The 27,936-nt window shown below is 38.7% G+C and overlaps 1 protein-coding gene across 5 annotated transcripts in view; it reads left to right on the top strand.

The window, feature by feature from the left end:
- Positions 1 to 27,936, top strand: part of LOC127429468 (unconventional myosin-XVIIIa-like) — a 157,016-nt gene that overhangs the window by 50,428 nt on the left and 78,652 nt on the right. For 2 of the 5 annotated variants that reach the window (XM_051678469.1, XM_051678468.1), the window contains exons 4-12: positions 12,409 to 12,496; positions 14,187 to 14,293; positions 14,758 to 14,934; positions 15,727 to 15,937; positions 17,841 to 17,983; positions 18,110 to 18,210; positions 18,339 to 18,402; positions 19,595 to 19,739; positions 23,764 to 23,775. In XM_051678469.1, coding sequence (XP_051534429.1) covers positions 12,409 to 12,496; positions 14,187 to 14,293; positions 14,758 to 14,934; positions 15,727 to 15,937; positions 17,841 to 17,983; positions 18,110 to 18,210; positions 18,339 to 18,402; positions 19,595 to 19,739; positions 23,764 to 23,775 — 1,048 coding nt within the window. Of the gene's footprint in view, positions 1 to 11,531; positions 11,598 to 12,408; positions 12,497 to 14,186; positions 14,294 to 14,757; positions 14,935 to 15,726; positions 15,938 to 17,840; positions 17,984 to 18,109; positions 18,211 to 18,338; positions 18,403 to 19,594; positions 19,740 to 23,760; positions 23,776 to 27,936 lie in introns of all 5 variants that reach the window. The other 3 variants (XM_051678466.1, XM_051678467.1, XM_051678470.1) reach the window with 3 other exon arrangements.

Genomic DNA, 27,936 nt, shown 5'->3' with positions numbered 1-27,936 from the left:
AGGCAGTCCGGATGACTTCTTGGCTTTATTATTTATCATGTTTTTGAAGACATTCGCCAGCTTTGTGTGAAAAACAGACCGAAAATATAAATTGTAATTCAATAAAAAATAAAAAATAAATCCCCTCTGCTGTAGTTTTCAAGTCTCTTTTGCAGTGTGCCAAGTTTGAATATTTGGATGTGCGAATGAGAGCTGTCATGGAATTTGCATTTTTGGGTAAAGTATTCATTGAAAGATTAAAAGTTTGAAACATTGAAAAACGCGTCTCGAGATAACTGCATTCTTTTGTGCTTGGTCCAGCTGTCTTTGAGCGTAAAAGCGCTCCTTTGGAAGGCTGTGCTGCCTGCTGCTCTAGTTGGTTTGTTTAGGTGTGTTGCCTGTACAGGTGGAGCTGACTACAACAAGATGGTACATCAAGCTTGAGTTGCTCCGATGGTAGGAACATTCCATATAACGGAATATACGTATGGATCAGGGGTATGATTAAATGGGTTAATTTTTTAACACATTATTTTTCATATAATTGCACTGAATTAATGCGTTAAATCAACAGCCCTAATGTTTAAATGTTTATTTCGTCATACATTTAATTTTAAAAGTTGAAGGCCTTCCATTAGAGAGAGGTCAGACTGCAACTTTACTATCAATCCACTTTTTGAATCCCCATAGGTCTGTCGTCTGTCTCTTTGTTCTAATATATCTCAAAAAGTTCACCATTAGCTTGATTTAGTTCTGTCTTTAATTCCATTAATATATTACAGCATGTGCTGCTTTTCTTCCAGGCGATTTGTATGTAGTCATTGGTGTTAATCCCAGTGTATTTAATCACTTCTCTCTGTCCAACAGAGCCAAGAACTTGCTCCTCTTTCCAGCATTGTGGGTCTTGCTTACCTGAAGTTTGTTACCTCATAACATAACTGTGAAGACCAGCATCCATTGTGCCAGCCTCTGCTGGTCCCTCCATTTGTCACTCATCTTTTCACCCCGCCCTCCCTCCCTCATCTCTCAGTCTCCGCCCTCAAACCCTTACCTGGCCCAGCCCATGACAGCAGCATTGCCAGCATGGCATTCTCATCACGATTTTCCTTCTGGGAGCAAAAGGAAAGTGGTGTTCCATTCTCATCTTTCTGTACTATGTGACATCAGCTAATTGTTGTGCATGCAATGCACAGATGGTCTCACTTTTATACCTATCTGTGGCAATGCACTGGGGTGCCATGTGCACGGTTTATGAGCACACAGCTGCTAACAGCATCTATTCAGTGTATGTGTGTGTTTGTGAATGTGTGTGTGTGTGTGTGTGTGTGATGTAGCAAATGGAAAACACGAATCACTGTGTGAAAATGACCAGTGTGCTTCAACATGATGGGGAGATTTTTCTTGGCCAGCTCTCTGCAATAGTTTTTTTGATTATACATTGAAAGGCTGCCACTGCAGTAAACCGACGCTACTGCTTAAAGTACTGTATATCATGATAAACAAATTTTAAGTCGAACTTTCTTTTCTCTGTTTAACCTGGTCTTTGAAATGTTTAATAAGCCTTTAGAGGTCATGCATGAATGTTTTAATGTTTTGAATGTGCCAGCTGCAAAATAACCTCAGCATAAAATAAATAAATAAATAAAAAAATTAATCCTAAATCAAATGCTAATGAGCATTTTACATGAACCCCTATAGATTAAAGAAGAGAACAAGCCAATCCCCAAGAGTTCAAAAGACAATGTAAGTCCCCAACTTTTCTGCACACTAACAAGTGTAGTGTCCTCACAGAGGTGATGCAGTTATATAAAAAATAAATACAAATAGCAAAGTGAAAATTTGGCCATTTTGAAATTATTGGCATCAGACGATTACAGCTTCGACTGGCCGATTAACAGAAGTGGTCATTCTGCCATGTTTATTTTATAATTTTGTATCTTTTCTCCCCAATTTGGAATGCCCAATTCCCACTACTTAGTAGGTCTTCGTGGTGGCATGGTTACTCACCTCAGTCTGGGTGGTGGACGACAAGTCTCTATTGCCTCTGCTTCTGAGACAGTCAGTCCGCGCATCTTATCACGTGGCTCGCTGTGCATGACACCGTGGAGACTCACAGCATGTGGAGGCTCATGCTACTCTAATCACGTGCCCTATTGAGAGTGAGAACCACTAATTGCGACCACGAGGAGGTTACCCCATGTGACTCTACCCTCCCTAGCAACCAGGCCAATTTGGTTGCTTAGGAGACCTGGCTGGAGTTACTTGCGTATTCGAATTTGCGACTCCAGGGGTGATAGTCAGCGTCAGTGCTCGCTGAGCTACCCAGGCCCACCTGCTATGTGTCAGTTCTAAAATCTACCAACAGTCTTGTCAATGGATAGTCCACTTTTTCTGTTCTTGAATATAAGTGTTTATGTAAATTAAGCAATTTTCTGTATCTTATCTGCTGTTATTAAAGGGATAGTTCACCCTAAACTTTAAATTCTCTCATTATTTACTCACCCTCCTGGCATCCCAGATGTGTATGTCTGTCTTTCTTCTGCTGAACACAAATTAAGATTTTTAGAAGAATATTTCAGCTCTGTAGGTCCTCACAATGCAAGTGAATGGGTCCCAAAATTTTGAAGCTCCAAAATCCATATAAAGGCAGCATAAAATTTATCCATATGACTCCAGTGGTTAAATCCATGTGTTCAGACATGACATGATAGGTGTGGGTGAGAAACAGATAAATATTTAAGTCATTTTTTTAATCATAAATTCTCCTCCCCGCTCAGTAGGGGACAATATGCATGAAGAGAGTGAATCACCAAAAACGGAAGGAGAAGAATGGGAAAGTGAAGTGGGGACAGACTGAGCAGGGAGGAGAATTTATTAAAAAAGGAATTAAATATTGATCCATTTCTCACCCACACCTATCATATAAATTCAGTAGATATGGATTTAACCACTGGAGTCGTCTTGAGTACTTTTATGTTGCCCTTATGTGGATTTTGGGGCTTCAAAATTTTGGCACCCATTCACTTGCATTGTGAGGACCTACAGAGCTGAAATATTCTTCTAAAAATCTTTATTTGTGTTCTGCAGAAGAAAGAAAGTCATACACATCTGGGATGGCATGAGGGTGAGTAAATGATGAGAGAATTTTCATTTTTGGGTGAACTATTCCTTTAAATTATATTATACACATCGGCATGATATCGGCCATTGGGCACTATGTTCTCAGATATCGGTGTCAGTATTAAAAACCCATATCGGTTGACCGCTACTAACTCCATGTTTTCAGTTATTGTGTTTTGTATATCATGGCTCCAAGTCCCTGTGTTTTGACATGAGATGCAGAATTGTTTTCATAGGAAACCTGTTTCGGTGGCTGCATCGATTATACTGTAAGAAAAGATACTTAGAAGAGGCATTTTCCCAGTGTGTGTGTGTATATATATATATATATATATATATATATATATATATATATATATATATATATAAAATGTATTAAATGAAAATGGCCCATTGATTCCACTGGTGCTATCATCTGTGAAGGTGGAGACGGTTTGCTTGATTCTTTGTTGTTCTGTTGATTGACATGCAGCTGTTGTACACCGCACACTGTTTGTTTGAACAGGAGGTTGGTGGATAATTAAAAAGACTGCATAAACACACTTTAATCAAAAAATACATGCTTTGTATTGAGGTGTTTAAAAGTTGATTGTGAAAATAAGAATTACTTCTACACTTAGAAAGATTTCTTTTTTGGAGTTCTGACATGCCATCAGAATGGTATCATTTTCTTTTTCTCAACTTGATTTGAAGTGTTAGAAGGGATCTTTTGGACACCACAGTCTGCATCCATAAATTACTTTATCTTTGAATAGACAACTGAGACAGATGAAAGCATCATTTTCTGTAAGTTTCATTGAGTTTAAATAGTCAAATTTAAATAGCGTGGGTGGCAGTGAGTTGTGCGATGACTTACTGGCATGTAGACTGTGTGCATATATCTGTTAATACAGTAACGAAGTCTTCTGCATATGTGTGTGGGAGTCAAGAGACAACATTGTACGTCTCAGTAAAATTATCCACTTTGTCTGAGTTTTCATGTGTGTGCTTGGAGAAGCGCTCTGTGAAGTAATTCTAAATGTAAGAAATCACATTAAACGTTTATTAGTATAAAAGTATTTATGCGATAGTTCATAATCTCTGTTATCACAATGTTTTTTCTTTTTTTTTTTCTTCTTGTTTTTTTTTACAGAGCTGCTGGATAATATGTAAATAGGAACAGACATTCTACTTCCCTTTCACAGAGTGTGTGTTAGGTGGCCAAATGGTGTTATTTTACTTTTTCTTTTAGTAAGATACTTACAGTCATGGGAAAAAGAAAGTACACCCTCCTTGAATTCTATAGTTTTACATATCAGACATAATAAAAATCATCTGGTCCTTAGCAGGTCTTAAAATTAGGTAAATACAACCTCAGATGAACAACAACACATGACATGATTTATTTAACAAAAATAAAGCCAAAATGGAAAAGCCACATGTGAAAAACTAAGTACACCTTATGATTCAATAGCTTGTAGAATGACCTTTTGCAGCAATAACTTCAAGTAATCGTTTTCTGTATGACTTTATCAGTCTCTCACAGCACTGTGGAGGAATTTTGGCCCACTCTTCTTTATATCGTTGCTTCAGTTCATTGAGGTTTGCAGGCATTTGTTTATGCACAGTTCTCTTAAGGTCCCGCCACAGCATTTCAATCGGGTTGAGGTCTGGACTTTGACTGGGCCATTGCAACACCTTGATTCTTTTCTTTTTTCAGCCATTCTGTTGTAGATTTGCTGGTGTGCTTGTGATCATTGTCCTGTTGCATGACCCAATTTTGGCCAAGCTTTAGCTGTCAGACAGATGGCCTCACATTTGACTCTAGAATTCTTTGGTATACAGAGGAGTTCATGGTTGACTCAGTGACTGCAAGGTGCCCAGGTCCTGTGGCTGCAAAACAAGCCCAAATCATCACCCCTCCACCACCGTGCTTGACAGTTGGTATGAGGTGTTTGTGCTGATATGCTGTGTTTGGTTTTCGCCAAACGTGGCGCTGTACATTATGGCCAAACATCTCCACTTTGGTCTCGTCTGTCCAAAGGACATTGTTCCAGAAGTCTTGTGGTTTGTTCAGATGCAACTTTGCAAACCTAAGCTGTGCTGCCATGTTCTTTTTAGAGAGAAGAGGCTTTCTCCTGGCAACCCTTCCAAACATTCCATACTTGTTCAGTCTTTTTCTAATTGTACTATCATGAACTTTAACATTTAACATGCTAACTGAGGCCTGTAGAGTCTGAGATGTAACTCTTGGTTTTTTTTGCAATTTCTCTGAGCATTGCACGGTCTGACCTTGGGGTGAATTTGCTGGGACGTCCACTCCTGGGAAGACTGGCAACTGTCTTGAATGTTTTCCATTTGTGAATAATCTTTCTCACTGTAGAATGATGGACTTTAAATTGTTTGGAAATGGCCTTATAACCCTTCCCAGATTGATGGGCAGCAACAATTGCTTCTTTAAGATCATTGCTGATGTCTTTATCCTTGGCATTGTGTTAACACACACCTGAATGCTCCAGACCAGCAAACTGCTAAAACTTCATTATAGAGGTGGTCACACTTGCTGATGATCAATTAATCAAGGGCATTTGATTAGCAGCACCTGGCTACTACTTAGCCTCTTAATTCCTATGGAAGCAGTAAGGGTGTACTTAGTTTTTCACATATGGCTTCTCCATTTTGGCTTTATTTTTGTTAAATAAATTATGACATGGTGTAATATGTCATGTGGTGTTTTCATTTGAGGTTGTATTTACCTAATTTTAAGACCTGCTAAGGACCAGATGATTTTTATTATTTCCTGATACGTAAAACCATAGAATTCAAGGATGGTGTACTTTCATTTTCCCATGACTGTTTAGCATTACCATTTAGGTATTGAAAGAATGATGAAACCTAATTTCCCAAAAGGGTTTTGAGATGTGTTTACCTATTTCAATGCAAAAACAAACAAACAAATAAACAAAACTAAACAAAACAAAAACATTTAATAAAATGAAAATGGTCCCAATCAAAGTACACCAAATAAGTCAGGAATTTGTAGTCTAGATAACACCCAACACAAACACATGATGTGCTGGTAGGAAATAGTGTTCTCAAAATGCTATGTGAGGGTTGATATGCATTTGTTGTAAACAATCTGTTTGTGTTCTCAATGATCGTTTGTATTTCTATCTTTCCTCACGGACACATCTACGTCTACCAGATCTACTGGGAGAGTAGTCCGACAGCGATGGCAGCCTGAGTAGCCAAGCCTTGAGTCAGATAGAGGCCTGCGTATGCCAAGAGCCCTCAGTCTGTTTGGGACAATCCTGCACAGGTTCCGTCCCAACCTCAACTCAGGGAGTGGGTCAAGAGCCCCTCACCCAACAGAAACAAGGTGGAGACCAATAGGTACTCTGAAGTGCCCAAGATACTGGAGCGTTTCAAAAGCCCTGAGACTCCTCGAGCTCCTCTGAGTCCAAACCCGTTCTAAATGGAGATAGCAAAATCAATGGGGCTCTCAGTGGCAATGCCCAGACTGCTGTTAGTGCCAACCAGCCAGAGTTCACGGTGCACAGAATAGTTAGAAGGGTACTGCCTGGAGAAGAAGACACTGCAACAACCCCTGCAGCTGTGTCCCAAGACCCTCCTAAACCAGCTTTAGAACCACCCAAACCTCAACCAGCATCTGTACCTTAGGTTGTGAAGGTACCAGTGTTTTCTTTCAAACATGATGCCATTAAGAAAGAGGAAAAATATGATCTCTCCACTGGGCTGACCAGTTTGATGAGCCGGGGCAGGACCAGGGAACCTCGTCCACGTGTCCGCAAAGAAGAGTCTACTGACAAAGAGTATGCAAAAACTGTAGAGAAGGTGTCAGAGAAAACTCAAGAAAAGCTCAATTCTGGATCAGCACAGGAGAAAACTGCGCCGAAAGTAGAGGCCAGCCAACCACCAAAACACAAGGAACAGACTTCAACATCCACAACTACCTCGACTCCTTCCAAGTCTCCTCTTTCACCACCTACAGGGTTTATCTCTGCCTCCAAACCCAACCTACTCTCTCCCCCAGGATTTGTTCCAGCACCAAAACCTACAGGATTTGCCCCCACACCAAAACCATCTACTCTCTCCCCTCTAGCAGGTTTTATTCCTGCTCCAAAATCATCTCACATTACTTCTGATGGGTGTGTTCCGAAAGCTCCCACGGTTTCTTCACCTTCAACTCCTATTCAAGATCCCAAAACAGTTTCTGTTTCCCCCAGTTCTACATCTGCCATCCCTAAAGCAGCTGCTATCTCTGCTTCAACAAAATGTTTCACCCTTAACACCCCAGTCCTTAAGACTGACTCATTTGCCCCTCCTTCAGGTTTCATACCCACCCCTAAACAGACGACTATAGAGAAACCAGAGGTATCGATTGCATTGATTTCTCGACTGCATGGATTGCTGTACTTCACTCAGGAGTGTGCTAATTTGAATGCCATGTGCCACCGGCCCTAAAATTTTTCGACTGAGTAGAATCACTGTATACAAACAAGTTGCAACACGGTATCATTGATTTTCACTAACATGGTACCATTTTACCTTTAAGCTTTCTTTTCGTATAGTATTCAGGTAATACATAACTTTCAGGAAATGTTACGAGCTAAGGATTTCGGTTGTGTGACGGCACCCTTCTCCTAAGCTTCTTATTGTCTATATCCAAATTTCCTCTCTTGGGAGATACCCTTTGGGCCTCTTTGGCCCACTGAAAATCCAGCTTTAAGTTGCTGATGATCTCACAAGTCATTAGGGGACTTTTGAAGTCAGTGAGTGTATGAAGCCATCTCCGAGATCCACTGAGCCATTTGCTCTCTGTTTACTAGAACTAACAGCCACATATATCATATAGCCACTACAGTTGTGTGGACATTGTGGCAAGATCATAGATAGTAGACATTATGGGTTACTCAATGGTTTTGTGGATTCTTGATGAGCTTTTGCCATTATTCTTAGGCTGATGTACCTTTGCCTTATGTTGCACAAATCACTTCAGAAAGCAGTGCAAGGGCTGTATGAATTACACTGAATACCTTTTATTCTACTCTGCTGCTGGATACTTTACTTGGAATGTTCTATGCATGACATTTTATGCTGAAAGACAATTCTCTGGTGCACTGATCACTGATTGGATGCATGGTTACTTACTTAAATCACTTCACTGACCTTTGTGAATACTCTGTGTGTGGTTTGATATTTGAAGGTGAAGGGAGTGGTACGTATGCTGCCAGCCCCAGCAGGGAGATGTTCTCCTGGGAGCCTTTCTAAACCCACTGTGCCAATTATGGCCAAAAATGTTTGTTTGTGTGTGTGTGTGTGTGTGTGTGTGTGTGTGTGTGTGTGTGTGTGTGTGTGTGTGCATATATACGTGTATTTTAGTGAGTTCACCCCCTGCAGCAAGTTAGATAACTTGCCTGCTCAGCTCTGCAGGATGGGGATGCAGCATGGCTAACATTCACAATTGTGACTGTGCTTTCAACCAGGTTCTGTGTAATGCTTATACAATTTATCCTTTTGAATAAATTGTTTTTTGCTGCTTAAAAATACTTTTGTGATAACAAAGCCATTAGGGCTGGGCTGTATGATGGTATATACTGTGTGCCGGTATATAAATTATAGCGCGACATAGCCATAGACATTATACTGATGCACAGTCACACAGTCACAGGTGTGCAACTGTGCATGTATTGGCTATTTAACAAAGACCCCAAATGTGGCTCATCTAATCATATTCATAATGCTTTACTAAATTTAGTCACTAAAATGATTAAAAAAAAAGTTTCTTACTTCATGAATATGTTATACATAAAACATTTTGGGGTTTAATGACAATTCAAAAAATGACTTTATCATGGTGTTTACTGTACTGTTACTGTGATGTAAAATTATTTTTTACTGTGATTTTGGTCATACTACCCACCCCTAAAAGCCATGATCATAGTTTAAGATAGACTCACCTCCTCTTGGTGGTCTGACCTTTAGGGGAGTCTGCCACTGAGTCCCACTGAAGAGGCACTAAGACGACTGGAGAGGATTTTCACTGCATCTGTAATGCCTGTCTATTCCTTCTCCTCTATTTCAAAAGTCTATTTCTTCATTACTGCTTCCTTGTAATTTTCATCTAACTAACTCTCTCTGGAGCTAAAACTTGCTTTATCCATTGTCTTACACCGCTCTCACTGTACTGGTTCTAGAGCTATAAATACAGCACTTTAAAGCCTGACAGCGCTTATGCCGATTGAATACTCATGAGAAATAGTTTAATAACACTACATTGTTAATGAGGAAAATAGATTTTAAGGACATTAATGTGAGCAGAGTGGCTGCATAGTGCACACTAATTTAATGGGTATGAACTCTTTAGAAGTGAACTATAGCTCTGTTCCAAACTGTATTAAACTGACTACCTAGACAGTGTTTTAAGATAATTTACAGAGTTTTGGAACAGTGCTTCGTACTATGGCCTGCTCTCCTGAGAGGCCAACACCAATAGTTTAAGATGTTTTTTTTTGTCCAATAGCTCCGCTTTCTGCTCTGATTACTGTTTACTGCATTTAAAAGGTTGTTGTTGTTGTTGTTGTTGTTGTTGTTGTTGTTTATACCTAAAAAGTCTTTTAAGCCTCATGTGTCTGCTTTTATATCTAATCTTTTTCCATTTTTCCACTACTTCATGTAAATTTTTTGCATTCTGCTACAGTAAAACTTTAGTATTTAGCAAACAGTTTCTCATAGATTCAGGCATGTCCTTCTCATCTCCATGTGCCTGCTGACCTTTCATCTGTGGATATATTTCTCATCTCTTCCTCTTCTTCTCATTCACTGCTGTCTCTGTGGCTGTGATTGTTTGGCTGGCTGGTGTAGCTGGAACCCGTGGCCAGTGCCTCTGCGTCATCTCAGGTACAGGGCTCATCTGCGCCCCTCCTTGACCTGGCCGGAGTGTGCACTTGTGTGGCCTGCTGGAGTGTAAGCCCTCAGTTCCTATGCTTAACCCGCCCCCAACTTCATACTTGATTGTATATGCTTTTGTGCTTGTTTTTTTTATTTACTATTTTTATTTTTTCACCAAAACTTCATGTCATGTTGAAGTATAGGGTCGGTTCAGATAGATTTGATAGAAACTTGTCAGTTACAAATGTATTTGTTAGTTAGTTTAGTTTTTTGTTAGACTTCATAATCTGGATATTTTACACCTTAGACCTTTTCTCATAGAAGGATTGCCTGCATTTTTGCTTGTAAATCATAATTTTGTGATTGTTGTTATGCCAGTTAGTGCATGGTGATTTGAGGGTTATTTCTTACAGCATCAAACCCTCAGTATGGGAATATATTAGTCTTGCCCTCTGGGACTATTGCTGACCCACTGATCAGCTTGTGCGAGTGTATGGCAGCACATGCTTTTGATTAGTGAAGACTTTGTTTTATAATAATCAGCTGTTGCCAACTCATGCCTCAGGCTTTAAAAATGATCTCATTCATGCATTACCAACATAGTGTCTTTTCTACCCTAGTCATATCTGTTAACGTGTTGTTGTTGGCATCATGATGCTGTACATCATGTAAAATGTTAATAATGAAATGTAATGCAGTTGTAATCTATGGTCAACTGATATAGGTTGTTCAGTGGCCAATACTGATATCTAAAGAGCAAGGTATAATATATAATGATTATATTGTTATAATGGCAAGTACACACGTGATAAAATATAATGAGCGCAAATGTGATGAACACAAAATTGCCCAAATTAAATGAACATTACTGAATTGATTACTTATTACAAATTGTAATTCGAATTGTCAAATTGTGACAAAAATTTTAATCAGTTATGTAATCTTATAGAGTACACCTTTTAGGTAGTCTGATCAGCGTACTTTCAATGACTTATTACATGTTTTGATAAAAATAGAATTTTAAGTGCATTAAGTGCCAATTTACACTTCTTTTATTAAATATTAGTAAACATGAAATCAAATAACAATTTGCTATTTGCTGTCCCTCAGCCCCACCTCCCCCCATATGTAATAATGTAATCCATAAAAAAAAACTGTAATCTGATTACGCACATGTAAAAATGTAGTCTAATTACAATTACTTTATTTTTGAAATCAGATTTTGTAATACAGACTACATGTAGACTATTACTACCCAACACTGCTGATTGGACGATTAATCATCCTGGCTGATATACTGGTCATTCACTACAAAAAAAATCTAGTGATTGAATGTTAATTTCATGCCTGGTTCCTTCCAAAACGTGGCCATAATGCCTTAAATAACCTTTTTCCTTCACAGGATGCTTTAGAGGCTTCATGTGTGGAGCTGAGGCAGGCTATTAAATGAATTAATGTGTGTGTTTGAAAGATCTTCATTATAAAGTGTCATGGTGTCTAACGGTGCTCTTGACCCCTCATGCTGACCTGCCGTCTCACAGGGACAAGTGGAGGAGGATCCTGTGGCAATCCTAAAGGCAGACCATGCTGCTGCCGCCTATACTAAGGTCTGCTTTCAGCTGTGTGTAGTTCACCTGCATAATCCCTTGACCTGTCGTGACCATGTGTTGTGGAGTGCCGTGTTCTCTCACCCATCCCACTTCATTGATAACACTAAGCACCGTAGAATCACAGTTATTCAAAATGAGAGACACTTTGATGGAAATACAATGGCAAAACAGACAATCAGGCTTATAGTATTGAACTGAGAAAAATTATAACAGAGATTTGCTCTGCAGTATTGCTGTACTCCTGATGTGGGCTTGTCGCTAGCTTCATTGTTCGATTGAGAGATGCAAGTCTCAAATACAATTTAGTGAGAAGTGTGGCAAATAAGACTTATCCACTCAGCACAAGTCTCATAAACATTCAAACGTGGGTTAATCTAAAAGCTGGTTCACACTGATTTAGAATGGGGAAAGATAATAGTCATCACATTGCCCCCAAAAACACGCATCCAACAAAAACTTAACACAGGTTTCCCACAATCATGGAAAACATGGAAATATTAGGGAATTTTTAAATTGTGTTTTCCAGCTCTGGAAATAAGTAAAATTTTAAAAGTCCTGGAAATTTCTGTAGTGGAATATACATTTTTCTAGTTTTGCTTTAAACAGCTTTAAAATATTTCATAGGCTAGATATTGAATTACTGAAATAAATGAACTTTTCCACGACATTCTAATTTATTGAGATGCACCTGTACCATTCCATGAGTTGTGGACCAATGCATGAGTGAATTTGAAGCATGTGATGTTTCTGACCCAGGGACCTGTATAAAGACATTAAGTATGAGTTTGACTGGTGTTTTTCTCTACAGGTGAAGACAGAGGAGCAGATAGCTGCAGAGCAAGCATGGTATGGCTCAGAGAAAGTGTGGCTGGTCCACAAGGATGGATTCTCTCTGGGTGAGTACAAAAGCCAACCAAAACGAACTTTGAAAGGCCACTAATTCATGTTAAAGACAAAATGAAACAGCATTCAAGGGTTAGTTCACCCCAAAATTAAAATTCTCTAAATATTTACTCGCCCTCATGCCATTCCAGATATGAATGACTTTCTTTCATCTGCTGAACTCATATAAAGATTTTTAGAAGAATATCTCAGCTCTGTAGGTCCATACAATGCAAGTGAATGGGTGCCAAATGTTTGAAGAACCAAAATCCACATAAGGGCAACATAAAAGAACTCCAGATGACTCTGGTAGTTAAATCCATATCTTATGAGGTGATATGATGGGTGTGGGTGAGAAACAGATTAATATTTAAGTCTTGTTTCCTTCATTTTCACTTTTTGCTGCTTCTGTTTTTAGTGATTCACATTCTTCGTGCATATCGCCCCCTACTGGGCAGGGAGGAGAATGTATGACCAGAAATGACTTAAATATTGATCTGTTTCTCACACCTATCATATCATGTCTGAACACATGTATTTAACCACTAGAGTCATATGGATTACTTTTATGCTCCCTTGATGTGGATTTTGGAGCTTCATAATTTTGGCACCCATTCACCTGCATTGTATGGACCTACAGAGCTGAAATATTCTTCTAAAAATCTTAATTTGTGTTCTGCAGAAGAAAGAAAGTCATACACATCTGGGATGCCACGAGAGTGAGTCAATCATGAGAGAATTTTAATTTTTGGGTGAACTATCCCTTTCACTATGCAGTTAACTTTTGTACTTTTTGTTAAAAAACAATCCCAATTTAAATGGAGTATGGTGTGGGAAATAATGTTAAAGAGACTTAATTCAGAGGCAGAGATTTGTTTTTTTGTTTTTTTTTGTATTCCTATCTTAAAACAGTCATTTTCTAAGCTGTTTACTCAAAAGCATAAATTTTTTGATGAGCAAAATTAACACGTCGACATGGTCCAGTGAAAGACGGGACTTGACTCACCTGAGGCGGCTGTCCTGCGCTTGAAAAAGCCCGCTCGGCGGGAAAATAACTTACAAGCACACACAGATTTAAAGAAGAATCAAATGTGAAAATATCAGACTTTCAAGCCAACATTTCAGAAATCCGCTTTCCGCACCACCACCGAAGTGATTTCATAACTACTTTGCTGAGTTTGCTTGTCTAGTGAGAGGCTATTTTCCTGCACATGCTGCGAGTGAGAGAGGGAAAAAGCACGCGCAGCCTGAGGTGAAATAAAATTTTGTATCTGTTCCAGAATATCCTCTTTTAAATAATATTTGTATTATTAATTATATTTAAAATGTGTAACATAAATATGACAGTAATTTAAGTACAGCCTCTGTAAAAATATAAAGCCGAACGTAAATGTGTAAAACTGTTGAACAGTTTAACTGGGAAAAATATTAACTGACTAGTAATTCTAGTGTCGACTTGCAGCATCAGAACTGCTTAGTCGACTAGTCTCGCACATCCCTAGTTTCATTGTGTCTTTTTACTTAAATTATTCTTTTAAGCCATGCAGGATGTATTACTGTTACATTGAGGAGCACTTTAATGGCATTAGAATATTAGAAGCCTTGTAAGATAATCTCTTCAATTCTGATACAGTATTTACAATGATGACATCTGCATTTTTACAGCAGTTAAAACATTCACAATATTCTCTGGTGTCCCCACAGCCACTTTGCTGAAGACAGAGGCAGGCAGTCTACCAGAGGGGAAAGTGAAAATCAAACTGGAGCATGATGGGACAGTACTGGACGTGGATGAAGATGACATTGAGAAGGTCAGTCCTGTAGTATTCAAGTGTGCTTTCTTTCTTTCTTTCTTTCTTTCTTTCTTTCTTCCCTGTGTTTTCACTCTTAGCTCTTGATGAGACAAATGCTTGGAGATATTATCTGTTCACTTCCCTCCTGGCACAGGAGTTTAATTCATATACCACCCAGAGAAGGGCTGTTCTGAGCTGATGATTTCCATAATGTCAAGTTTGACCTCAAATAAAAATTTTTAACCATCTGTTCAATTAGAGAATTGCAAAGCTGGATCCAGAGTTGAGGGTGACACATTTTAAATACATTAAAAACTTGGCATGAAGTGTCGAGGCTATTATGACTGCGGCACATCAATTTAAACTCTCTCTTTTTGTAATACATTCAGTATTTTCCTTGCTTTTCCCATTCATCACAAGTCTTAATCCGTCCTGCCTTCTTTCATTGTATGACCTTTAATCTTTTCAATCCCTCTCCTCAGGCAAACCCACCGTCATTTGATCGCTGTGAGGACTTGGCGACTTTGCTCTACCTGAATGAGTCTAGTGTCATGCACTCCTTGCGCCAGCGCTATGGAGGAAATCTCATCCATACACACGCAGGACCCAATATGGTTATCATCAACCCTATCAGTGCCCCATCCATGTACTCCGAGAAGGTGATAGAGTTCACACTATCTGCAGAGTCAATCCAGTCCTGTTGATTATGGGAATTATCTTTATTATGTTAATTCTGAGAGCCGTATTTAAAGACCCCACATCGTTTAGTTTATGTCTATTAGTTTAGAAGCCATCTATATGCTGGTGTACTCTTCGAGAAATTAACTTTTTGCTGATATACATTGACCCTTCATAAGTTAAACACTCTAGGAAATAAGCAACTGAAAGCTGCTAATGAGCTGTATTGGATTTTATGCACGATGAAGTACTACCCATAAAATGTAATTACAGTCTAGAAGAGTATTTCTTTTGGTCATCATCGGTCCTTATTAAGTGATTTGGCATTATGGATATGGCTGATTATGTGCAGTAATGTGTGTTTTGTACAGTCATGAATGTGTTATTGCAGTTGTGCTGGGGATATAAAGTTTACGCTAAGCTTCTTTTCAAATTAACAGTTTAATTGACTTTTCCTTCATTGGAAAAGTAATGGTTATGGGTTTTCAGGATTTACTTTTCTGTTGGACAGAAAATTAAAAATCTGTTATACATTAAGTTATACGTTACACTGTTATACATCAAGCAATAATTAACTTGGCTTTGTATTTAGTTTTTTTTTTCTTCATAATGCTTTAATTAAACATGTCCAGGGCCACTTTCTTGCTCAGGAGGCACAGAGAATACAAATTTTTTAGACATCGTCACAAGATCCTTTTTTTTTAAAGGTGAGCTTTTTCAAGTGTAATACTTAAATTAAGTTGGCCCCTTTCTTTCTCTTTGTGTCATTTCAGGTGATGCACATGTTTAAAGGTTGTCGGCGGGAGGACACGGCCCCTCATATCTACGCAGTGGCTCAGTCAGCCTACCGAAACCTTCTGACCACACGGCAGGACCAATCCATCGTGCTGCTGGGAAAGAGTGGGAGCGGCAAGACCACGAACTGCCAGCACTTAGTCCAGTACCTTATGTCCATCGCTGGTAGCACTGGCAAAATCTTTACTGGTGCGAACTTTTGAAAACATTTATTAATTGCTACATTTTGTTGCTGTTTCACACCCATACTAAGCCCTTAGCTTCCTCTTGAGTATTTTTGGCTAGGGATGCACTGATACAAACATTTTGGCCAATGCCTATAGCTTGATGACCAGTATTTTAAATCTGGATTATTGTATTTCAACTAGGGCTGTCAGTTGATTAAATTTTTAAATGAAATAATTACATTACATGCCGATGAATTAATCAAATTAATCACAATTATTTGCATACATTATTATTTGCTGAGATAGGCCCCAAATAAAGATAATTCATATAAATAATGCATAATAATTCAAATATTTATTCATGTAAAATGTATGACCTATAATAAATATATAATACGAATTGAAATTCGGTTTGAAATAAATTGCATTATTGTGGCTGATGAAGCATTGATTAGACAATACAAAAGTGGCTTAAGAACTCAATATATTATTTGTTTTATTCTCATATCATTAAACAAGCCTACAGTTGACAGCAGTCTGTTTTGCATTGAGCTCGTCAACGTGTCCAGTTCTCACAGACGGACACGTTTGGAACGTCTCACTGGCATTCAGTGACATAAATGCCGCTTTTTCAGGACTCTGTGTCAAGTTAAAAGTAGTGGAAACTTTGAAAATCGTGTCTCAAGTTTCCTGTATTCTGTTGTGCTTTTTCCACCTGTTGTGCTTCCTCCTACTGTAAGTGAGCAGTTCTTATTCTGTGGCTGCTATGCTGCTGAGATTTGTTGAGGCACGCTGCCACCTATTGACACGACTTGTAAAAACAGATATACAGTACACACAGATATACTTCAAGCTTGAATTGCTTGTAAGGTAGGAAAACTTTTATTACAGAATTTTAGCATTTTATTTTTTATATAATTAATCACACTTAACACATTAAATCGAGCCCTAATTTCTACATAATCTTGCCATTTTTTAATGAGAAAAAAATGACTCACACTAAAGTTAGAATTCTACATGAATCTAGAATTTTACTTGTTTTTTTTTTTTCAGGTAAAATCAGACATCAAAACATAAGAATGTGCAGTGGAAAACATAAACAACTGCTCAGATCTTTTGTAACCTGGTCAAGAAGGACAGTTTAACCCTTTGATACATAAATTATTAAAATGTGGAGGACAAAAATATCATAATGTTTTTTGCTTCAAAACAAGAGTATAATATTCCTAATATTTTTTATGCATTTTGGTAGTGTGGTGAATGTAGTACAGTCACATAGAATCACTGAACGTGTGCAGACAGATTCTTAAGAATGCGCATGTGCCTGGAATTATTTGCATTAATTGTTGGGTCCAAAATATGGCAACACTTACAATTGAGCCTTTGCTGTCACAAAGAACAGGTTTGGATGTAACATCATAAAAATGACTGAACTGATAACATCTGCTTCCAGTATTGATCTAATCAGTCTTACAATACAAAATCCTAATTATTGTCCAGTATAAAATAGTCACTGACATATTTCGCAGCCCCATTTTTAGCTGTGTATTATCTCACTTTGTGTTTGAAAAGCATGAAAAAGGGTGAGTGGAAAGTTAATGTACGGTCCGTGGAAATTGGCTCTGATAATTTGGAGAGAGAGAGAGAGAGCTGGTAAGAGGGTGATAGATGAGGGCTCTGCTAATGATGCCCACTGAAACGCTCTGATAATTAGCCATCATCAAAGCCTGCTCAGTCCCTGCTTAGCCCATAATGACCTAATGAAGACTACAGTGCTCATCAACTATACCATTAAAGAGGCCATGATGTTATCTGCATATGTTCACCTCTGAATGCTGGGCCTGGATCCTCTCTTCTTGTGCACTCAGCAAATGAACCTGTTTAACTTGTAGATAATTAAATATTAATGTGTGTGTGTCCTCCAGCTGAGAAATGGCAAGCGGTTTACACAATCCTAGAGGCCTTCGGAAACAGCGCCACTTCCATGAACACCAATGCAAGCCGGTTCTCTCAGATCGTCTCCCTGGATTTTGACCAAACTGGTCAAGTGGTCTCCGCCTCCATCCAGGTTTTTAGATTTGCACATTAATGTAATTGTACAAATAGATACAGTTGTAATTTTCTGGCAACCTTTCTCACAATCTCTGGGTTGTACTCAATGATTTCTTATTGTTCTGTTGGGGATGCTGTTTAGACCATGCTGCTGGAGAAGCTGAGGGTGGTGAAACGACCAGAGGCTGAGTCCACTTTCAATGTCTTTTACTACATGATGGCTGGAGCAGACAACACTCTCAGGTGAATGCAGTTTTGTCCAGACACCTTTCTGCTCTCAAAAACCTTGCAATTGAAAGCTTGCATTATTGAAGGCCTTTATACATTAACTGTATTTTCATAACTTGATTTAATTACAAATTTTCCTGCAGAACGGAGTTGCATTTAAACCACTTTGCAGAGAACAGTTCTTTTGGGATTTTACCTCAAACTAAGGTTAGTCTTGCCCAAGGTCAAATGAGGTACAGTGAAATACCAATCACAAAACTCTTTAATTAAATGCTAATGAGACTCCATGCAAGAAACTGAATATATTTCTTTGTCAAGTTAGTATTGTCACAATACCAAAATTTCAGTAGTCAATACCAATAAAAAATTAGGTGGAAAAAAAATGTATTATCTGATGCGTCACGATTCTTTCTCCAACAATTCTGAGTTCATTGTAAACCGCGGCAGTGCAGTTGTGCTCATGTGTGTGCCAGAGACAGAGTGAGATGCTAGAAACAAATGTTTCAGTCATGCAAAAACTTAAGCCAGTCGCACACTACAGAAATGATTGCAGACTGGATGTATCAACCACTCGACCATCGTCCCCGACTGAATCTACGATCCCAAAATTCATTCACAAACTCATGCAGATAGCAACAGTTTATTCGTCATAACACATCAACAAACAACTTGAAAGATGGGCTTGCGTCCGTTATTGCACTAATTTGCATAGATAGGGAAAAACAGCTGAAAATAATGATTAAACACTGGTTCGGGAGACGTGGGTGGTGTTTTTATTTTCAAATTCTTTTCATCTCCTACTTTCCAATGCCTTTCTCTCCTCTTGCGCTCTGTTTCTTTGGCTGTTGCTCATTGCTGGTCTCTTGCTCATTGGAAGATTGCGTATACGAGATGCTTCATTGATTCCTTTAGTTGTAACCCTGCTATTTGTGTCTCTTTGTTATCACCTGTGGTGTGGAAAGGAGAAGCTGACATCTAGACCCTCACAGAAGCAGATATCTCATGTAGCATCTTGGACCAGCAACCGATAGTTGTGGTTATAGTTATAAGCTAGGGATTATTTAAGTCTAAATTAATAATGTAATACTATTTAATACTGAGTGTGTGTATTCATTAAAAAATTGTAGGACAATTGTTTTATAATCGAATCGTTACCCTTTGAATCGTAATCGAATCATGAGGCCAGTGAAGATTCACATCTCTATCAATACCAGTGAAAGTTTTCAATATTTGAAACCAATTTCGAAACAGAATCTTCGTACATACGCATTCTAGTGTTTGAAAGCAGCCAGCTCTCAGTCAAACAGCACATGTTATTGTTGTATCATTGTGAGTAATCACATCAGTGATGAGATAAATTCCCACATTATATTCTGTGTGTGTGTTTGTGTGTCTATAGCCTGAGGACAAGCAAAAGTCATCACAGCAATTCACAAAATTGCAGGCAGCCATGAAGGTGCTGGGCATCTCTTCTGATGAGCAGAAAGCTCTGTGGCTCATTCTTGGGGCCGTATACCATCTCGGAGCTGCTGGGGCCACGAAAGGTAACAAAACTCCCAGGGTGTGGTTTGTGTGTTTGTGTGTGTGTTGGTTCTCATGAATTTTGTTTGCCTTTTACCAGTAAACCAGTCACCAATATGCATATATAAAGAGTAAAGCATATTTAGGAACTTGAATAGATTGCTTTGATAGTACTGTACGTCTCAGTCTTTAAGACCTGCATTGGTGTCCCCATGCTAATTCAGCTCAGAGAAGCATAAGACAGCTTTCTCTTTACACATCTGTGCTGGAGAGCAACAATAAAGGCTGTAATTAGACAAAGCACTCAAAACTCCTAACAAGCACAAAAACAGACTTTATTAATTAAGTCCAACTCACTCTGCTTACTGAGCTCAAACAGGAGAGAGAAGAACTCCAAACAGTTTGATGTTGAGGGGTTTAAAGATATGCATGAGTGTTTCTTGCATTCTAATGAGGATGGATTGTGCATTATTCACAGCCTGTGATATAACATCGCCTCCTGCAGTCAGAGATTGATGTATTAATGAATTCTTTAATCCTCAGACTCCAAATTGTACTGCCTGCTTGCTGGCTCATCGTGTTTAGGATCGGGTTTGAATGTATGGCCATCTACCTGTCTTTATGCTATATGATGTGTACTAGTTTGTGTTGCTGATATATTGTCACTGCAGTCACTGAATTACTAAGTATCTGCAGTGCATCTATACTCTAAAGTGTAAAGTCTAGCAGTCCTTCCTGTGTCTGCATGTTAACTTTTTGACAGGAAATACTAATACTGATGTATCCTGCTTCAGTGTCTTAAGGTGGTACTGAAGGCTTTCATCGCCTAACAGTTCCCAATAACAAATAGAGCTTTTATTTTAGCAACATGTTCCACCATCAGGACATTTATGTTTATGAAGAGATCTTTGTCTTGTTACGTAGTTGTACTTGCCTATCCATACAGCAGGGGGCAGTATTGTTCTGCCTTTTTGCTTTCTGTCTGTGATTTTACTTTGGTCAAGTCACAAGATGACATCTGTTGTTATTCTACTCATTAAAAGGCCAAATGTTAGTAAAGAATTTAAAATTGTAAACAGTAAAACATATGGTGAATGGAGTGAGAAGTGATCCCGCTATCTGAATGGAAAGCAGATGAGGTGAGTTTTACATATTTAATTGGACTGAAGGCACAATGGATGATGGTAGAGGGTTCAGTCAGGAGGCTTTATGATAAAGACCTGCACAGATGTCGCCACATTACCCAATATTTCAAATAAAATAAATGCAAATAAAATGTTCATGAAATTTTAAAACTTTATGTAAATTGTCTTTTTTATCATTCAATTGAGTGTGTATACTGTATATACACTCACTGAGCACTGAACACTATGGTCTTAATAAAGTGGGGGCCTGGGTAGCTCAGCGAGTATTGACGCTGACTATCACCCCTGGAGTCATGAGTTCGAATCCAGGGCGTGCTGAGTGACTCCAGCAAGGTCTCCTAAGCAACCAAATTGGCCCGGTTGCTAGGGAGGGTAGAGTCATTTGGGGTAACCTCCTCGTGGTCGTGATTAGTGGTTCTCGATTGGGGCACATGGTAAGTTGTGCATGGATCGCGGAGAGTAGCATGAGCCTCCACATGTTGTGAGTCTCTGCGGTGTCATGCACAGCGAGCCACATAATAAGATGCTTGGATTGACGGTCTCAGAAGTGGAGGCACCTGAGACTTGTCCTCCGCCACCCAGATTGAGGTGAGTAACCGCGCCACCACGAGGACTTACTAAGTAGTAGTGGGAATTGGGCATTCCAAATTGGGGATAAAAAAGGGATACAAAAAACTAAAAATTAAGTGCCCGACTTAGACTTCTGCTGTTGCAGCCCATCCGCCTCAGTGTCCGATGTGTTGTGCATTCTGAGATGCTATTCTGCTCACTACAATTGTACAGATTGGTTATGTGAGTTACTGTAGCCTCTCTGTCAGCTCTCATCAACAAGGCATTTCTATCCACAGAACTGCTGCTCGCTGGATGTTTTTTATTTTTAGTACCATTCTGAGTAAACTCCCAGGAGATCAGCAGTTGCAGAAATACTCAAACCGGCCTGTCTGGCACCAACAGTCATGCCACTGTTGAAATCACTGAGATCAAATTTTTCCCCATTCTGATGGTTGATGTGAACATTAACTGAAGCTCCTGACCTGTATCTGCGTGATTTTATGCATTCTGCTGCCACACGATTGGCTGATTAGAGAATCACATGAGTAAGTAGGTGTACAGGTGTACCTAATAAAGTGCTCGGTGAGTGTATATTAATTGTATTTTGCATGTTTTTGGCAAATGTACACTGGCGGGCAAAAGTTTGGAATGATGTACAGATTTTGCTGTTTCGGAAGGAAATGGTACTTTAATTCACCAAAGTGGCATTCAACTGATCACAAAATAAAGTCAGGACATTACTGATGTTAAAAAAACAGCACCATCACTATTTGAAAAAAGTCATTTTTGATCAAATCTAGACAGGCCCCATTTCCAGCAGCCATCACTCCAACACCTTATCCTTGAGTAATCATGTTAAATTGCTAATTTGGTACTAGAAAATCACTTGCCATTATATCAAACACAGTTGAAAGCTATTTGGTTCGTTAAATGAAGCTTAACGTTGTCTTTGTGTTTGTTTTTGAGTTGCCACGGTATGCAATAGACTGGCATGTCTTAAGGTCAATATTAGGTCAAAAATGACAAAAAAGAAACTGCTTTCTCTAGAAACTCATCAGTCAATCATTTTTTTGAGGAATGAAGGCTATACAATGCTTGAAATTGCCAAAAAAACTGAAGATTTCATACAAAGGTGTACACTACAGTCTTCAAAGACAAAGGACAGCTGGCTCTAACAAGGACAGAAAGAGATGCGGAAGGCCAGATGTACAACTAAACAAGAGAATAAGTACATCAGAGTCTCTAGTTTGAGAAATAGACGCCTCACATGTCCTCAGCTGACAGCTTCATTGAATTCTACCCGCTCAACACCAGTTTCATGTACAACAGTAAAGAGAAGATCAGCTAGACTGTAAGGTGCATGAGAAGTGCCCGACAAGACATCTATAGCAAGTGCTACAGGAAGCGTGGGGTGAAATGTCACCTGACTATTTGGACAAACTGACAGCTAGAATGCCAAGGATCTGTAAAGCTGTCATTGCTGCAAGTGGAGGATTTTTTGATGAGAACTCTTTGAAGTAGTTTTAGAAGTTCTGAACATTTTCTTCAAATTGTAATAGTAATTTTTCATGGTATTAATGTCCTGACTATACATTGTGATCAGTTGAATGGCACTAAAAGTACCAATTTATTTCGATAAGAGCAAAATCTGTACATTATTCCAATCTTCTGGCTGCCATTGTGTATGTTTATATAGAGGTCCTTTTTGACAAATGACCTTTATTTATTAATCAAATTCAGTTAGGGCAAAAGTTATTTGCAGTCTTTATTGGATTATAATTCAATTATCACCAAAGCTCAGCAAGTGAAATGTCATGAAACACACTGTTGATGATAAAGTTCATGTGTAGCATCAAAGGAGGTGGCATCAGTATACATTTTGATGCATTTTATTTAGCTGTCTTTGCTTTAAAGAGGAACTAATTATATTAAAAAGAACTGAAAGAAAATACATATTTAGTTAGATGCAAATTCCAGCAAATTAAAACTGTACAATTAGTTAAATTATGAAAAATTATTTTAATATATTAACAGCCCTAATTACATTATATCTGCTACTGGCCACCCTGCTCTCAAGATATCATCTTCTGTTGGCATTGGCCATTGGAAAAACCCATGTCTGTGGACTAATAATTGTCAACTAACTAAAGAAATGTGTGACTAATGAAAATGAGAAAATGCATGGATGAGCCAATCATAGTTGTTTTCTCTCAATGTGGGAGTGAGTATTTAAATGTGGATGCTAACGAATGCATTCTTAGTTCCCTGTTTGTACAATACAGAAGAATGTCTCATGTTCTAACCTCTTCTTCTCTACTTGCATGTTGCATGCCGCTCCGTTACAAAGCAGAGGCTGACGAAGGTAAAGAGCATTAATATTATATTTCAGCACAACAAGCAAACACCTAATTTGTGTGTCTGTTTTATTATTCTGTTATCATCATTTTCATTTTTATTGTCTGTTTTCTTTCATTTCTCTGTTGGGCTTCTTTGCTTTCAGAGGTTTATAACCATGTCTTAGACAGTCTTGAAGCTTAGACAAAACTTTGGCGGGAATATGTGCGGGTGAGGGGAGGGGGAGCATCACACTTTGTTTTCTTTTAAAACTCAGACTCTCTGTTGTCTCTCCATGTTGTAGACTTTTCATTTTTGCAGTGCTTTTTTGTTGTTAAGACACAAAAGCCTGTTCACTCTCAGTTCTTGTTTATTTTCAGCACTCATCTATTCCACCAGAGACCTGTGTTATTTTCCCTCTCTTTGCAACCTGCTCTGGTTGCAGTGACTTAACTACAGCTTGTGTGTCACTCTGCTTGTGTATGTATGACTCTGTTGGTTTGCTCTGTGGTCAGTCTGAGCTGGATACGCTGCAAACATCTGAAAATCCTTCAGCTGATAAGTTTTTTTGTGATGTCTTTTCAGTAAAACTCTCAGCCATCATCAAACCACTTTTGAAAGTTCTGAAACTAAGTTTTAAAACAGTGCTTATGAAACAATGGTTGTCAACAGTGGTATCTTCAGGATCCAGATTTCACATTTGAACATTAAGTGGCAACCCAGTACAGTGGCAAAATTATATATTGTATGAAAGTACAAAAGTAAAAGTCCTGAAAAATAGTATTTAAATATATAAATATTACCATAAACTGTGTATCCCCAACAAGATGTAATGTTTTTAACATGAGATTAAATAGAACATTACTGTAACAGCTGACCCTTCGCTAAGCCCCGCGTTAAAAGCGCTTCTGACCAATCCTTTCTTCGCAACTGTTGCCCTGCTGCCATTACTCTGACATGCATTTGCTATGTTCCAATGACAGCCTATGGAAGTAATGTGTGTTTGAACTTGACTTCCACCTCTGGAGTTCGTGAGTTGGAATCCTAGGGCGTGCTGAGTGACTCCAGCCAGGTTTCCTAAGCAACCAAATTGGCCCGGTTGCTAGGGAGGGTAGAGTCACATGGGTTAACCTCCTTGTGGTCGCTATAATGTATTTCACTCTCGGTGAGGCGCGTGGTGAGTTGTGCGTGAAGCCTCCACATCCGCTTTGTCTCCGCAGTAACGCGCTCAACAAGCCACGTGATAAGATGCACAGTTTGACGGTCTCAGACGCGGAGGCAACTGAGATTTGTCCTCCGCCACCCGGATTGAGGCGAGTCACTACACCACCATGAGGACATAGAGTGCATTGGGAATTGGGCATTCCAAATTGGGGAAAAAAAGGGGAGAAAATCGAAAGAAAAAAAATACGTTGTTGCCGGGTCATTTATAATAGTAACACAAGTTACCCAGAGTGGATACATGCAGTGTTTTTCTTTCTTAAAAAACAAAAAACAAAAAAACAAATATATATATATATATATATATATATATATATATATATATATATATATATATATATATATATATATTAATAAATCTGGACATGAGCATGTTATGAATTAAACTGTGTCAGCCCTCATTCCCAAATGAACATATAACATCTGCAACGACACGTACATTTGTTCCAAGATAAATTAAAGCTAAGAACTGAACGTTAATTCATTTACTGTATGTACTGATTCAAGTCAAAGTAAAAGCATTAGTAAATAAACAGTCCATAGCATAAAAATGAGTGGGTTATGAGATGTTATAAACAGCTCTGTTCACTTACGCTAATGTTATTGATGTATAATCGCTATTAAATGAAGTTTTTCTCTTTTCAAATGACTGTGATAATCATTTGTCTTGATTTTGATTCACAGTCTCCACAGTTTTTCATCAAATTCCTGTAAAATGAAAAAATTATTTTACAAAAAACTTTAGATAATGTCACTCTTCATACCAGCCCACGTAAAAGTATTATCCATTCTGTTTTACTAGAATATTTTGCCAAAAACCACGTCGTTGACAGCAATCTCCCATTCATTCCTATGGGGAGCAGAGCTTGTCAGAGCGGGCAACCGTAACCTTGGGGGACGGAGCTTAGTGAAGGGTCAATTATGGTTTCTTTTTCTGATTAACACTTTTATTGATTTTATTGATTGACACATGAGACAGAAAAGCAAACATATATGTGTGTATATATATATATATATATATATATATATGCCGCCACCCTGCCCATCTCTATCCACCCTGACCCACAACAAATATCCCTGTGATCCAACTTGATGCATACACACACACAAAATATATATATATATATATATATATATATATATATATAATAAATAAATAAATAAAAATCACACACATTTAAAAGTACGTATCTCTCGCCACTTCCCCTCCCCGAGAGCCTCCCAAAAATGCCAAATAGCTGCCCCATTTTTTTATTAAATAGCTCCAAGTTTCCCTGCCTTCTATGTTACATTTCTTCGAATGCCGCCACCCTGCCAATCTCTATGCGCCACTCCTGAAATGAGGGTGCTCCAGCCGAATTCCATCCCCTAAGGATGACCTACCCGCTGATCATAATACTGGCTAGGACCCAATTATTTATATATTTATCCCCTATATTAATGACTGCCCAATCGCCTGGGGCAAAATTAAATTTGAGTGTCCAATACGTCACACATGAACCCTCAACCAAAAATCTTGGATCTTAACACCACCAAAAAACATGGGTTGTGTCCCCATCTTCTGATTGGCATCGCCATCAGGTGGGTGTGTCTTTAAGACCAAGCCTATACAATCTTGAGGGGGTCCAATAGAATCTATGTAAAATCTTAAATTGCATAAGGTGCACCCTTGCATCTCTAGATGTAGACTTGACGTTTTTTAGAATCCTAGCCCACACTCCCTCCTCCAATACCAAGGATAAATCTTTCTCCCATAATCTCTTAAGAGAAATTGAAGGTCCATCCCCCAGACACTGAATTAGCAGGGAGTAATACACTGATGCCTCATGGCCTTTTCCAAAAGCAGTAATCACCACTCCCAGAGTATACGCCGCTCTAGGGGGGTGTATGCTACTCCCAAAAATAGTACAGAGCAGATGACGCAGCTGCAAATACCTGAAGAATTGAGACCTGGGGATCCCAAAATGTTGAACCATATTTTCAAAGGATCTCAACACTCTGCTCTCATACAGGTCACCGAGCATATTAACCTCCCTCACAGTCCACTCTGTCCAGCAGAAAGGGGACTTATTAATACATAATTCAGAATTCCCTCAACATAATTCAGCCATATGCTCGAAGCAACATTTAAATAAATGTCTGAATTAAACAATCTGGACACTTTTGCCCATACCACGTGCAAATGCGAGATAACGGGGTGTAACTTGACTTCTCCGGTTAGTTTGATAGAAAGACTTTGCAATGGCAAAATAGGGGCAAGAACTTCCTGTTCAATACAAAACCAGGGAGGGGCTCTCTCAGGTGGAAGCGACCAATGAGCCAAATGTCTGAGACAAATGCATAATAATAAACAAAGTGTTGTGTAGGTGTAGCCCACCTTTGTCAACCGGCCTATGTAACTTATTGAAATGTAATCTGGGACACTTACCATTCCAATGAAGGACTTTGCATTGCTATCAAATTGCTTGAAATAAGAGAGGGGGACATCTACAGGGAGAGATTGTAGCAGATATTTGAATTTTGGAATACAATTCATTTTAATAACATTAACCTTCCCAATCATAGATAAATGTAATGAAGCCCACCTGCCCACATCGCTCAAACCTTTTTATTAAAGGGTCAAATTTAACTCTAAATAAATCGCACAAATTTGCTGGAAATAAAATGCCCAAATACTTAATGCCCTGTTTGGGCCACTGGAAGGCGCGTGGCTGAAAAAACATTACTGGGCAGTACACTGTCAGAGCCAAAGCTTTGGATTTAGACCAGTTGACTCTGTATCCTGAATTTTTTTTACAATATTTTAACATCTAGCTGGATCAGGGAAATTGGATAGTAACTCTTACACTCGTTTGGATCTTTGTCCTTTTTAAGAATCAGACTGATCCGGGCTTGTGTCATGGTTGGAGGAAGCTTTGCATTCTTTAAAGATTCCGTATAAACTTCTAGCAAAAGTGGAGCCAGTTCT

Source organism: Myxocyprinus asiaticus, chromosome 39 (assembly GCF_019703515.2).
Source record: "Myxocyprinus asiaticus isolate MX2 ecotype Aquarium Trade chromosome 39, UBuf_Myxa_2, whole genome shotgun sequence".
Taxonomy (NCBI): Eukaryota; Metazoa; Chordata; class Actinopteri; order Cypriniformes; family Catostomidae; genus Myxocyprinus; species Myxocyprinus asiaticus.
The sequence above is the reverse complement of the archived record's forward strand: the minus strand, read 5'-3'. Positions and strand labels throughout refer to the sequence as shown.